This window comes from Manacus vitellinus, unplaced genomic scaffold (genome assembly GCF_001715985.3).
Source record: "Manacus vitellinus isolate BGI_N305 unplaced genomic scaffold, ASM171598v3 scaffold_8_pilon, whole genome shotgun sequence".
Taxonomy (NCBI): Eukaryota; Metazoa; Chordata; class Aves; order Passeriformes; family Pipridae; genus Manacus; species Manacus vitellinus.
Window position 1 is genome coordinate 18,697,430 of NW_021940864.1, and position 13,379 is coordinate 18,710,808.

At 51.6% G+C, this 13,379-nt stretch overlaps 1 protein-coding gene across 1 annotated transcript in view; it reads left to right on the forward strand.

Annotated features, from left to right (window-relative positions):
* Positions 1–3,460: 3,460 nt before the first annotated feature.
* NFKBIE (NFKB inhibitor epsilon) overlaps positions 3,461–13,379 on the forward strand; it is a 23,590-nt gene continuing 13,671 nt past the window's right edge. Inside the window, exon 1 of the mRNA XM_029965108.1 lies at positions 3,461–4,028. Within this exon, the coding sequence (XP_029820968.1) occupies positions 3,461–4,028 (568 nt within the window). The remainder of the gene's footprint in view (positions 4,029–13,379) is intronic.

Consider the following 13,379-nt stretch of genomic DNA (forward strand, 5'->3'; position numbering starts at 1 on the left):
GCAGTCTGATGGAATGAGGCAAAATACTTGCCCTACTTCACTGCAAACAGGGTTTCCCTCCATCACCAGGAGCCTCCCTCATGGCTCAGGCTCAAGCGCTGGAGAACGGTAAGCAAATCCGCTATTGCAGGTGCACAGAAACATCTCTGCAGTGCTAGAGGGCAGAACTGGTCTGGCCAAGGCTTGGCTGACCCCTTTGGGGGATCCCAGTGCCTCAATTCACCACACAGAACAGACAAGGCGACTCTTACCAGGCACCTGGGTGCTGACTGTAACACACGTTGGAAAAGGCAAGAGGTGGGCTGCTGCTACAGCCTCCCTTGCCTCGTACATGGCATTTGTCTCTGAGGTGGCAATGTCTCCCTGACATTGCCCCTGAGATGAACAGAGATGGAGTCCCACAGCTGACGTTGCTGCTCTGGGATGCATGGGGAGGGATGGAGGGGATGACTTACAACCAGCCTTTTGTGAAACAAAAGGAGATTCCCACAACGTACAGGGCAGAGGCAATAGAAACTGGGGGGGGAGGGATCATCTTCTAAAAAAAGCCTTGAGGAGACAAACATGCCCAGCACCCCAGTGGCTAAGCAAATGGGCCAAAAAACCTTAATCACCCCTGCAACCTTGACCCTGCAACTTTGAACACTAAACAACTTCAGAAATCCTTCAAGCTCTTCAAGCTCCTCTCTGTAACAGTTCAGCCCTGGCCCCATCCACTGTCTCCCTGTTTAACAAGTGTTTTCATGTCATCACCTCCCATCCTCTTACCTGTCTCTCCCTGTAAAGACCTGCCTTAAATCTCTGATTCACCTCCAGAGCTAAACTGTCACTTTATAAGACTCCCTGGGGTTCAGAGGGTTAGGTGTTCTAGAGACAGCCCTCTACAGGACTCAAAAAAAACCAATCAAAAAAGCCCCAGAGCAGTAGCCTGAAGGCCCAGGTAGCTCCTGAGTGCCAGGCAGTGGCAGCAGCTTGCAGGTGGCTCCAGTGGGACTCTTGAGCATCAGTTTCCATGGCTCTTCCCCACCATTCACTTATGTCATGCAAGAAATTAATAAGATCCCTTTGACTTCAAATCCCCAGAATAAGAGAGGCAGGGGAAATCCAGTCATTTCTAGGAATTGCCACTGTCTTCCAAGGCCCTGGACAGACATTGGCAACTCCTGGCCAGGATGGTCCAAGCAAACACTCACATCACACGCCCTATGCCTACAGCCCAGATTCTGGAGCTACCTGAGGTGGCTCAAGACGAGGCTGGCAGCATTGCCAGCTGCAGAGGAAGGAGGAAGGTTGAGCATCTAGGAGCCAGGGAACTCTGCCAGCAGTCAGATCCTGCAGCGATACCAAGTCCTCCATTTTACACAGCAACTTGGAGGAGGACTGGTCCCTTCCATCAGATCCCACCTGAGCAGCAGGACGAGGACATTTTTTTGCTTGTTCCCAGGCTGAAGAACTTTTCCCTTGGTATTCCCTACCCTCCAAGTATGCGTTGCTGATTGAAATTCAGCTAACCACCATTAAGTGTATGTGTAGGCATGTAATGCCAAGTGGAAACATGGGCTCAGTCAGCTCTGGCCAGTAGTTCTTGCTACTTGCCTTTCTGGGACAGAGAAGCACCCGAAGCCCTGCCTGGCTTCTAGACACAGCAACCTGAGATATGTTAACACGAGGTACCTTCAAAGAGGACAGAGCACATTTCCCATTTTCCAGTCCCCAGACATCTCCTCTGGTTCCCCACCTGCCCTGGTCAACAGATCCTGACATGTGGGATTCAGCTACATTGCTGGGATGCTCAGCGATATTGGCACCAACGGTTGGCTCTGATGGAAATGAGGACATCACTACAGCCTGTCCTTCTCCCCTCCCGATATTTCTGAAGACAAGATGATTGCCCTAGGTCAGTCCACGAATCCAGGCTCCCCTTCCCACTAAAGTGATTCATTGCATCACAAGACACCAGTAAGCACGGCACCATGAGGAGAGACTGCAGCTCTCCTGTCCTGCACCAGCTGCTTCATGCAAGTCTGTGACAGCTTCTGGCCACAGGAAGGATGCCCTTAGCCTAAAAAGTGCAGGTCATGGCCTGTACCCCTTCTGCCTACTCTCATGGTGTAAGATTACACTGACACCCTAGTTGGCAGCCACAGCAGAGCAATCAAAGCCAAGACAATCTTCTTGTAATCCCTGCGAACAAGGGGACACCACAGGTGAGGGAAACTCACCTGGATGCTACCCCTGCTACACTTCTTTCATCCAAAGTGGCTCTTGAACTGGCACCTCTGAAAAGCCACTGTGCTGTCTTGAAAGTAGCACCAGCACTGGCAGAGCACTGGCAGTAAGAGACCATGTCACAGCATGGCACAAGCATGTCCTCATGCTAAAAAAGGACCTCATAGTTTAGCTACCTTGGTCAGGATCTGTTTGGAGAGCTGGGCTGAGGGCATCAGGAGTTGTTTAATGGAAGCAGGAAGAGAGGAACAGACACAGAGCAGAGTACACAGTATTTGTACAGCTTCCTAGTCCTTGAACTTCAGCATTCCTCTCCTGCAATTATTTATATCTAAATATAAGCTGTATATATAGAATAACAGTGCATGAGCATGCATGTTCTGCCTAAGCCAAGGAGACAGAGAATACCAGGATTATGCAGCACTCACTAACTGCAGCTCCTCAGCAGCAGAGGACAAGTGATGCACCAGCTCCTGAGCACCCAACAAGCTGTCCTTTGAGCTGTGGTCTCACCAGAGAGGACAACCCACCACACCAGGAGAACCCTGTCCTTCCTACACTGCCCAGCGGACTTCCATGGGTCACCAGCCCCATGGCATAAGGTGCTTCTCACTAGTCGGTGCAGTTGCTTTCTCTCCTCTTGGGAAGCCCAAGCTGCAAGCAGGATCTGTGGAGGCAGACAAAGGGGCTGGCACACCTGCCTATTGGTACTGCTCCCTAGGCACAGGGCACCCTGCTCTTGAGCATTTCTGGCATCTGCTGCCTGGACTCCAGAAAAGTCTCTCCAAAAAGGGAAGACTGCAGTACACGTGGAGGCAAAGCTGTGCTGGTACCTGGCCTGCCCCAGTCTGCACCTTCCACTCTCCTCAGCCAACCTCCAGCTGGGAGCAGCGACCAGCAACAGTCTCTGGCGCTGGGTCCCCAAGCCCTCTCCCGTGCTATCCACCGCGTCTTCCCTCGCAGTGACCTAGGCAGCTGTGCCATCTCCTGGATGCCCCCAGAAGCCAGAGCGCAGCAAGGCGGGGGTCTCCACTTCCATTCCTCCCAGGCATAACAACCTCTGCCCGTGGCAGTAAGACCAAGCGGCGCCCCGCGCCTCTCTTTTGTGATTTTCTCCCTTCCTCCTCCACCCTGGCCACTCCGGCTCCGGCCCCGCTGCGGACGGCGTTGGCTGCTGCGTCCCTGCCAGCCCCGGCGGCTCCGCGGCGATCCCCAGGTGACAGGCGAGGCGATGGAGAAGCGAAAGCGCCAGGCAGTCCACGGGCGGCGGGGACCGACGGGTGGGTTTCCTGGCCTACCCACGCCCCCCCCGCGGCCGCACCGCAGCCCCGAGGCCGGAGCGGGGCGAGGGGCTCCCGGAGAGGGGTCCGTTACCTGTGCGGGCAAGCCCGCCCGGCCCGCGGCGGAGCGTCATGACGCGCCATGCAAAGCGGGCGGGGAGAGAGGGTGGTTTGGGTCAGCCCCGGCGGGGGGCGGCCGCTCTCCTCACCTCCTCTTCGGCCCCCTCCGCCTCCTCCTCCGGAGCACCGGCGTGCTGCTGCCTCCCTCGCTGCGGCGGCCGCCGAGCCGGGGGGGACATGGCGGCGGGGCGCCCGCTGGCGGTGCCTGCGGGCTGGGCAGCCGCATTATCCCGCCGCCGCCGGGCGCTGCCTCCCGGTCGGCCGGGCGGGCGGCGGGGCGGCGCGGGCGGGCGGGCGGCGCGGCGGCATGCCCCCAGCCGCGGCTCGGCGGGCAGCTGGGCCCGGCCGCCGGCCCCGGCCCGCTGCACGCGCAGCGCCGCTACACGCGGCGGAGGGCGGGCAGAGCCGCGGTGGGAGGGCCGCCGGAGGCGGGGGGGCCGGACGAAGAATGGATGGGATGGGATGGGAATGGGATGGGATGGGATGGGTGGGATGGGATGGGATGGGATGGGATGGGATGGGATGGGTGGGATGGGATGCGGGTCGGGGCGCGGCGGGACCCGCGCCCGCCCGAGCGGGGCGGCGGATGACCTTGAGCCGCCGGCCGGCAGCAGAGAGGGAGGCAGGCAGGGAGGCAGGCAGGGAGGCAGGCAAGGAGCAGGCAGGTAGGGAGGGAGCCCAGCGCAGCCTCCCCTCCCGAGCGTCACCGAGAGTGGAGCCGCCGCCGGGCGCGGCCGGGGAGGGCTCCCGCTCCCAGCCCTGCCGAGGGGGCGTCAGGCGGTCCAGGCGGGCTTCGGTCCCAGCCGGGCTGCTGATGGGGAGGTGAGGGGTCCCGTGGGTTTTCCTCCCTTCGGGACGAAGCAGGAGAACCAAGAGCACTTTGCGTGAACTCCGTCTGTTTTTCTAATATATGGGCATCCCTACTGGTCGGGGGAGGGGGGTAGGGGTGACCATCAGTGCTAATGTTAGCACTCAGGGAAAACCTTAGGTTGGGCAGCATCTTCGCTGCTATGATCTCCATCGGGCCCAAGGATACTCAGCTAGCTATTGCAGAGCCAACTGCAGTGTATTTCACACACAGAGCTAACTCGCTTGGTTGCAGGGATGAGTGTGAAAGTCACTTTAGACCTTCAATCTAAACACACAGGGGACACACATACAGAGCTCGGGAAGGGTTCCGACTTGTTCAAGTCCAGATATTGCAAGTAGAGTCCAGCTTCCTCGACAGTCAGGAAATAGGTGTCTCTGCCAGTGCTTCCCCAGTTCCAAACTGGGGAGAAGCATAAGCTGCAGAATTTGCTGGAAACTGCTTCACTTTTTCTGAGCTCTGAGGCTCAGCCTTGGCAATGGGATGATTGGCATTCTCTTGCCCACTGTTGTCTGGGGTGAGGAAGGAACAGTCCATAGGCTTGATAGTCTCACTCAAGGAGATGCATCTGAGGGGAATTGCCAAACCCTGCTTCTTATGGGAATAGGTGTGATGGCCGGGGGTGCTGCTGAAGGAGCTCATCTTCAAAAGAGGCTGGGGATGCATTTCCTCTCGCCTTTCCCCTGTTTCCATGGGAACAGCAGCAAGCAGGAGCAGCTTGCTTGGAATTTCACTGCCTACCGCTCAGACACCCCCTGCCCAATCTTCCCAGCAGACTTTGGCTCTGGAGGGTTTCAGACCCATCCTCACGTGATGGATCCCATGCCTCCAGGGAGAGCTCACCGGTGCGTTTCTGTTGTGGCAGTGCAAAGCAAAGAGGCACGAGCCCAGAGCTGTCAGGGTTCCTGTAGCAGCACTGAATGCTATTCCACGCACACTATTAGACAGTTGTAAATAATATGCATTCCTATATGCATTTCTGCTTTTTATAGTGCTAGGGACTCCTGTAGCACGTGACCTCAGCTAGACCAAAAGGCACCTGGGGGATGATCACTCTCCAGCAACAGCACAGATTTTCTCTCAAAAATGTGAATATTGCACAAAAAGAGCAAAGCAGGAGGTTGAGGGAGAGAAAAGGTAATACGAGTTTATGTCTTTGCTTTTATTAGTCCATGGTGTCTTTTTCTTCAGGGAATTCATCTATTCACTTTTGAATCTGTTTTGATTTTAGACTTGTAGATGCTCCATGCATTCTGTGGCAAGGAATATCACAGCACACCCACAGACTCAAGGAGCAGCTTCCTTTGGTGTGCTTGTTATGCACTAGGATTAACTCTTGGGAAGTGGGCTGCCGCCACCCTTATGGAGCCACACATACAGAGCCCTGCAATTTGTCCTCCACTGGTGGAGTCAGTGGCTACCGGTTATTCAGAGGTAGAGTTTTTTGTATCAGGCATCTTTGATACTGATCCGGGCAGCATGTCTTGGAGACAACACTGTCAAGCACATCACCAGCTATGCTATTTTTGAGCTGAGGTGTCACGAAGAGGTCGTGTGCCCTGCTCTATCTGAAGTTGTACAAGCCACTTCAGCCACTTTCTATGGGAAACAGGCAGGTTTCAACCCTCATATAGGAACCCAAAGGCATGGCTGATAATGTGTTACAAAGGGCACAAAACCCCCCAGGAATGGGAGAAATAAGGGTACATGATGCTTAGGCCTTTGGGAAACTGAAACAAGACAGCCAACATCCAAGTTTGTGTTCTGTGTTACCAGCACAGGGAGAACCCAGCAGTCCTAATTGCAACACACTGCCCTATCCATTCAACCCTCCTTCTCTTGGGGGCAAGAGAGAAAAATAAGGGAGATTTCTCTCCAGTTATTCTTGTAGGGTTCAGGATGCTCTACTGGAAAATCATGTTGGAGAGCGGGACATTTCTGGGAGGGAGGCATTTCTGATGTAACAAAATGGTTGAAAGAAGCATGGAGCCTTTTAAGAAGACACAGCAACTGAAGTAGAGGTGGTGCCCTTACCACAATATCAATAGGTTTGTTCTCCAGATACCCTGTAACTACCACCCTGCAGAGACATTCATATCTGTTCCAAGCAGACATGAAAGCATGATGTCATATTAGCAGTATTTGTTCACTTTCCATAATGCATCAAACCAGAAAAGGTCTCACTTTTCTGTCTCTGGTAGCTACAGAAAATAGCCTTTTAGTTTCCGCTTAAATATGTTATTAGTTTGTACCCATGCAGCAAATTTGCATTTAATTTCTAGAAAAATTTTGACAGAGACTGCATTTTAAACCAGATGGCCACAGACACCTATTCTTATGCTGGTATTTGTAGCTTAAATATAAAAATGAATTTTGCAGCATCATATATATTCTATTTAGCTTTTTTTTTTTTGTCCAATAGGCCAAGAGTGATCAAAACTCAGTCTTTTGTTCCAAAGCAATCAATGATTCCTAGTGGTGTGCTACTTTTTGTCTCTTAGGAAGATACGTTGCAGAGAATCCCCTTGTGTTAGGATGCAGGATTTTCTAATGCCTGTTTGATTTAAAAATTTCATGGATACTTTGCACTGGCTGCCTGAGCCTTCCAGAATGTGTCACTCCAATTAAATTGCTTCTTATTAATGCAACAAGGTGAGTGTTGATGAATGAACATGCTTCTTGCTCCAGTTAACATCCCTTTGCCACTTCTGGTCAGTGGTGTTGACTGTGTGGGTGCCATCCACCTCTGCAATCTTTGTCCTCAAGAAAATATGTACCATTAGTTATGTTTTCGTCTGCTACACTCAGACTTCATGTCTGCTGGGAGGAGATCCAGGTGTGCCTTTTTTGTTGTGGGAAGGAAACCCGCAAGGGTCATTAATTTGCGACTGGGGAGCTAGTTTCTGTTTATATCACTAACAGGGGTACACATCACGACTGTGGTCCACAAACACTCAAAGTCTTAAACCTCATGAAGTACGTGGGTTTACAGCTGCTGCTCTGAGGTGCATTTCACAGCACAGAATTGCTGTCATTGAAAACTCTTTGATCCCTGCTCTGATTCTTCCTGTTCCAACAGGCTGCCTGTGTGCAGTTTCCTTATTTTCCATCCAGCCCCATGAGAGTCTATTTTGTCATCATCACAATTATTTGTGAGGCTCTGCAGAGGTTTCTGGGTCAGGTTAAATCACTTTCCTCTCTGCAGTAGCCCAGCAGGATACCCAGGGCCCTCCCTCACATTCCCCCTAGAAATGAAAAGCGGATTCAGTGCTGCCCAGATGCTATTTGACAGTCCTCAGGACATTTTGTCCAATATAACTCCAGAGCAGCAGCAACCACCCCAAGTTCCTGGAAACTGAGCCAAATCCTCCCCTAGCAAATGTTTTGTTCTGACTTAGATTTTTGGCCCATTACCCCCAGAAAGGAGTGAACCACAGAAACTAGTGGCTCAGAGAATCTAGTCTATCCCTAGTTACGGGCTGGGAGTCACCTACCTAAAAGCAGAAAGCAGGTTTCTGTTGCAATTCACCTTCTCCACACTGAGCAGTTGGAGTTGACATACCCTGATCTGGAGAAGCATTTCTTCTCCATCCAGCTCTCCCCATGGACCTAGGCAGGCAGGGGAGATGAGGCTGTCCTAGGGAAGGGGCTAAAAGCCCTATGCATGACTGTCTGCACTGCTTAAGGGCCATTGCTTAGGCCAGGTCTGTTAGTGAGGCCAAGGTCCTGGGGAGTGGCTGCAATCCCATTTTCTGTGTGCCCATCACCTGGGCAACACAGATTTGTTCATCACTTATTCATGGTGTCAGAGCTTCTCTGTCCCATGGGGTAGCCACCTGCTCCTGCTGAGCACCTGAATATTTCAAACAGCTTGCTCACCCCTCCCTCCCCTCTCTGCCATCCTGAGCCAGCCACCCTGCTCACTCCTCTCTCCTAGCTCCTGCCTGGGCTCCTCACTTGCTTTCAGTAGTGTGGCTCCACCAGGCCTGTTCCCAAATCACTCTGATGCAAGTGTGGAGAGACGCAAGCTCTAATTCAGTCTGGCAGCCAGGAGGTTTAACTCTCCCGAGAGCAGAGCCGAGCTTGCATGAGTAATACCTCTGGCAGCATCGTGCAGCTTGCTAGGGACCAGCAGAGCTGGAGCACTGTTAAGAGGCAAGGACTAGGCTAGTGGGGGTGCAGGGCTGTTATGAGGGGCTGAGGTGAAGCAGAAAGCAACTCGAGCAGAATCAGTTCAAAAGATGAAAGTTAACCTATCCTCCCTTCTCACGGCCATCAGGTCCAGTGTGTTGATGCTGAAGCCCAGGATGCAGCATTGGCAGCATCTTGTCCTATGCTCTCTGGCAAGGTGAGCTGAGGGATGGTTGGGTGAGTTGAGGTTTGTGTTTTGTCTTGGATAGTCTCTGCCAGATGAACTGTGCTTAGAGAGTCATGAATAAATGATAGCCCAGCAATGGAGCACTGCCTTCCATGGCTATTCCATGGGGAGGGAGGAGCATTCTTCGTTAAAGTGGTGTGGCCAGACAGAGGTTATCAGAGCTTCTGGAAGCGAGTCTGTCCCTTCGCTAGCTATAAAGAGAGCCCCAGGTGACAAGATTTCTCACCTAGGGCACAGTTTCACCATCTATTTAAGCGTGGTTTTATTATCAGTTCTCCAAGACCATCTGCCATCCCCTTCCCATTCACAACTACATCTGCCATGTCCTTTGGGAGAGCTCCAAGCACACACACACACATAAATACATAGCAAGGCCTTATCAGCCATGCATTTGCCCAGATGCAAGCACAGAGCGTTGCTGCTGCAGCCGCCGAGCTGATAGGAGTTACACAAGAGGGATATAATTTAGAATGAAGTTTTGTTAAATATCTGGGGGTTTTGTAAGGTCAAGGATTTTTAGTGCATCTTTATATCAATCACATTCTGTTTGTGGAAGTGAATGCTGTGGCTGAGAGCAGAGTGAGTTGTGTGATCCCCATTCAAAGAATTCATTAATCTTCCTTGTCTATCCTCTTGACATCCTACACATCATACACACATATACACAAAACAGAAGGAGGTAGAAACTGCCCTGTCTGCTGTGGGACTCTGAGCAACAGTGGGAATCTTCCCAGGAAGGGCATTAGCTGGGCAACTTGCCAACCACCCACCATGTGCAGACAAACCTGATCTGCTCTGGGTTGTGTCACCATATTGGCATGATGGCTTCCATACCTTACAGGAGTGCACAGCGGAAGGACAAGAGGCATCCAACATGGACTGCAAGGAGAAAATAATCCCTTACTGAAGAAGCAACCAGGTGCCTGGAGCAACATCCCTGGAGAGATTCAAAGTGACCCTGTGACTTCAGCCAGACTTACCAGGAGAGAGCAGCCAGCTCTTTCTGGACTGACTACCCCAGCAAATGAGTATCTGAGGAGGACTTGCTTTGCACTGCTCTGTTGGAAAGCTTGGTCTCGCTTCTGGGCATTTAATCTATATAAGTCCTGTTCCCCCATTGTTAGGCCAGAAAGTGAAGTGACCCAGTTTGGTGCACTACAGAGCTGATTTGCTGCCAGATGTATGGAAGCACAGTCAGAGCAAAGAGTCTGTTGTCTTTTCTGCAGCTTCACTTGGGCTTCTCCTTCCATTGAAGAGCCCAGCTTTCAGGACTGAGCCCTCTCGGCTGGAGCCAGAGCCCGAGGCAGAGGTCCAGGTTGCTGCTTGGGGTGTCCCGTGACATCTCTGGTGTGGAAGAGTGCAGTGGGAGCTTCCTCAGGTGGGGATCTAGCACACTTTTTATGGGCTCAGCATTTCTGATTCTGGGGACAAGGGAAAAGGGCTGCATCCTCAGAGAACACGGCAGCCCAGTGCTCACATGGGGCGAAAGCTGAGCAGTGGACAGCACCAGTAGCACCAGTCATGTTACCTGGTGTAAATTATTGTGGCAAGAACTGCTAACAATTTCAGGTAACCTATGTTGCTTAAACATGACAGAGGACCACAGCTGAAAATTAAGTATTATTTTCCCTCAGAGCAGACTGGGCATAACCTCCCTTTCTCCATCTCTTGCAGCTGCATTTCACATCACCCAGTTAACAGCTCAAAGAATAGAGAAGATGCTGGTGCCAGGCCAGGCTGCTACTGAGGTGGGTAGAGCTTGGGGTCATGAAGCCAAGTGCAGAGACCTGGGTTTCACTTCATAAATCAGAGGGCTGTGCTTGGGAACAGGACATTATTAGGGACAGTACCGGGTTGCCTGGTGATTCCTTCCCATATCCAGGCTCTGGCAGTGCAGTGTGATGGGAAAGCCTTTCTGAGCCGAGTTGCTTGCCAGAGAGGTTATTTTGAGTAGCGGTGGGTGCCTTGAGCAGTGTGTGTTGACACTGACCTCTAGTGGGAATAGATGCCCTTCTCTTTAGTTTTTCCCTGCAGTTTTAACCATTTTAAGTGACACATCTTAAGGGGGACTGGAGACAGCCCAGAATTAGAGCTCTGGCTTTAAAACCCTCAAAAGCAAATCAGAACATCAAGATTGGCCTCATATTTTATTTAAATATTTTTATCCCACTACTATTTCCTGCCAATACATTATATATAGATATTATATATATGCATGTGCATTTGTAGATGTATATCCTTCTGTATTTAAAGCCTCTGAAAATAATGAAAGTCCAAAACCCACATGGCCAGGCAGAAAAGCTTTTTTTTTAGGAAGACAGTATGAAAATGAGCCCAAGCCTTGCTGAATGAGAGACAGAAGGCAAATAATAGGGCAAAGTGGCCAAGTTCCTCTTTCAGGCTTTCCAGTCAAATTGTCTGAAGGGTTAATAGAAGCATGCTCAGCCAGAGGAGGGGTGTCAGGAGATGGTACCTGAGCTGGGTATTAGTGGGTGTAGTTGAAAGAGTAGAGAGTGGCTGGCCATGGATGCCTGGGTGGCGTAGCTGATGTAAATGGGGAGCGCCTGGTCTTCACAGCTCAGCTGCAGGAGACCATTGCAACATAGTCCCAGGAGAGCACTAGCCAGCTCAAGAAAGGTCAAGGCTCCCCTTAAGGAAGCTGCAAGATCACTACCTCCAGCTGAACTCACATCAGCAGCAGAGGAAGGCCACTTCCAAGGGCTGCTTGGTAGCCAGAGGTGAAGAAAGTTTGCAGTGGACTGGACTGTAGAGTCTGCAGTGGTGTGTCTTGAATTGCCTCCCTGTAGAACTGGTCCAGGGTTTATTAGTTTGGGCTTTGTGCTTTGGCTTTGGCTGAATCACTTCTGGACATGTTCTAGTCCTGGAATCAGGATCCACACCTATGCCCCAACTGGAACACGACATCGCTAGATAAACAAGTGTGACTGCCACTTGATGCAAAGGTAAGCAGAAACTAGTTCACAGAGAAACGAGATCTTTGTGCATCACCACACAGGTCTGTGCTGATTTAACCAAAGTGGATTTCTCCTAATGCCTCATTTTACCCATACAAAAGTGTACAAGGAACCGTTCCATGATGGAGCTGCATCTCTAACAACATCTAGTATGTTATTAGAAAAAATGACAAAGGCATTTTAGAAGATAGTTGATGGGTAACCTAGGAGCAGTTGGGTATGGAAAGGTGGAAGAATAGAGATTCTGTGTGGGTGTCAGGAACGACAGCTACAGGTAGAGCTGGGATGCAGCCACCACCAGGGTGTGAGAGGGAGTGGCATGGATATATGGCCCAGAACCCCACCCTGCATTGGACAGATAGATGTGGGAGAAGCTCTTTTCCCTCAGTAATTGTAGTCTCGCAGCTAGGCAGTGCCAGGGACACAACTGGAGACACTGAAACAGAACCTGAGCGTGGGAGGAAAACTTATGACTGGAAGTTATTGATGCCAAAAGAGACATACCTGCCTCCTTCCTGCTGTCCTCACACCCCAAAACCTTTCTCCCTGCCTGGTCAGAGGCACTTTTCATGGACAGCTCTCCTGCAGCAGTCTGTGCTCACAGACCCAGCAGCCATGGGGCAATGATGCAAACCCAAAGCAGCAGCTGCAGTGTGGGAAAGGGAAATCATTGGTGCTTTGCATGTGGTTTGTGCAAGCCCAACCAGTACCCATCACCAAGTTCTTCCCAGGTGAGCTTCCCTGCAGGAGATTGTTCCCCTCCTGCTGGGATGAACTGGAAAGATGGGCACCCTGCAGAGACGGAAAGTCACCTCAAGCAATAAAAGCAAAAAGTGAAATTGATTTTAAAGTATCAGCTGTGTTCAGAGCTATCTAGGTTGTCCTTTGAGGAAAGCCCACTGCTTGAGACAGGGGAAAGTAACTAGATGATGTCTATGCAGATCCATGAGGAACACTACTGGGTAGTTTTGGCTTTAGAAGGAGAGCACTGAAATGCAGGCAGGTCAACCATTCACAGGCAGTGAGCTGGGCCTTCATTTGACTTCTATTTTCAGCTTTTATTTCTGTGTCTTGGCTGCTCTTGCGTGAGCCCTGGCAGCCGCTCTGGGCTTTGGGCTTTCTATTTGCAATACAGAAAGGTGGTGGGAAGGGGCTGGACCAAAAGGCTTGTATAGCCAACTGCAGTGACCTCCCTTTGCCTCTACAGGCAGGACAGATGAGAAAGTGTCTTGGTGGGTGAAACGGTTTAATCCGTGCACGTGGGAAAAGCAAACTTCTTATTCACACCTATCTCTGCTACCAGTAAGTGACATCCACCATATCGTTTCCCACAGAGCCTGCGGCTTCAGTCAGCACCTGCACATGCAACAGCATCCTCACCCGCACACCGCCTGGTTTGACAAGGTCCCTCTTCCACCCCTGGCAAACCTGCCTGCTATTTAAAGAACCCAAGCCAACAGGGCAGGGGCAGGAGGCAGGCCCAGGACACACCGGCACGTACTGCCCGGCTTCGGGAAGTGCAGCATGGC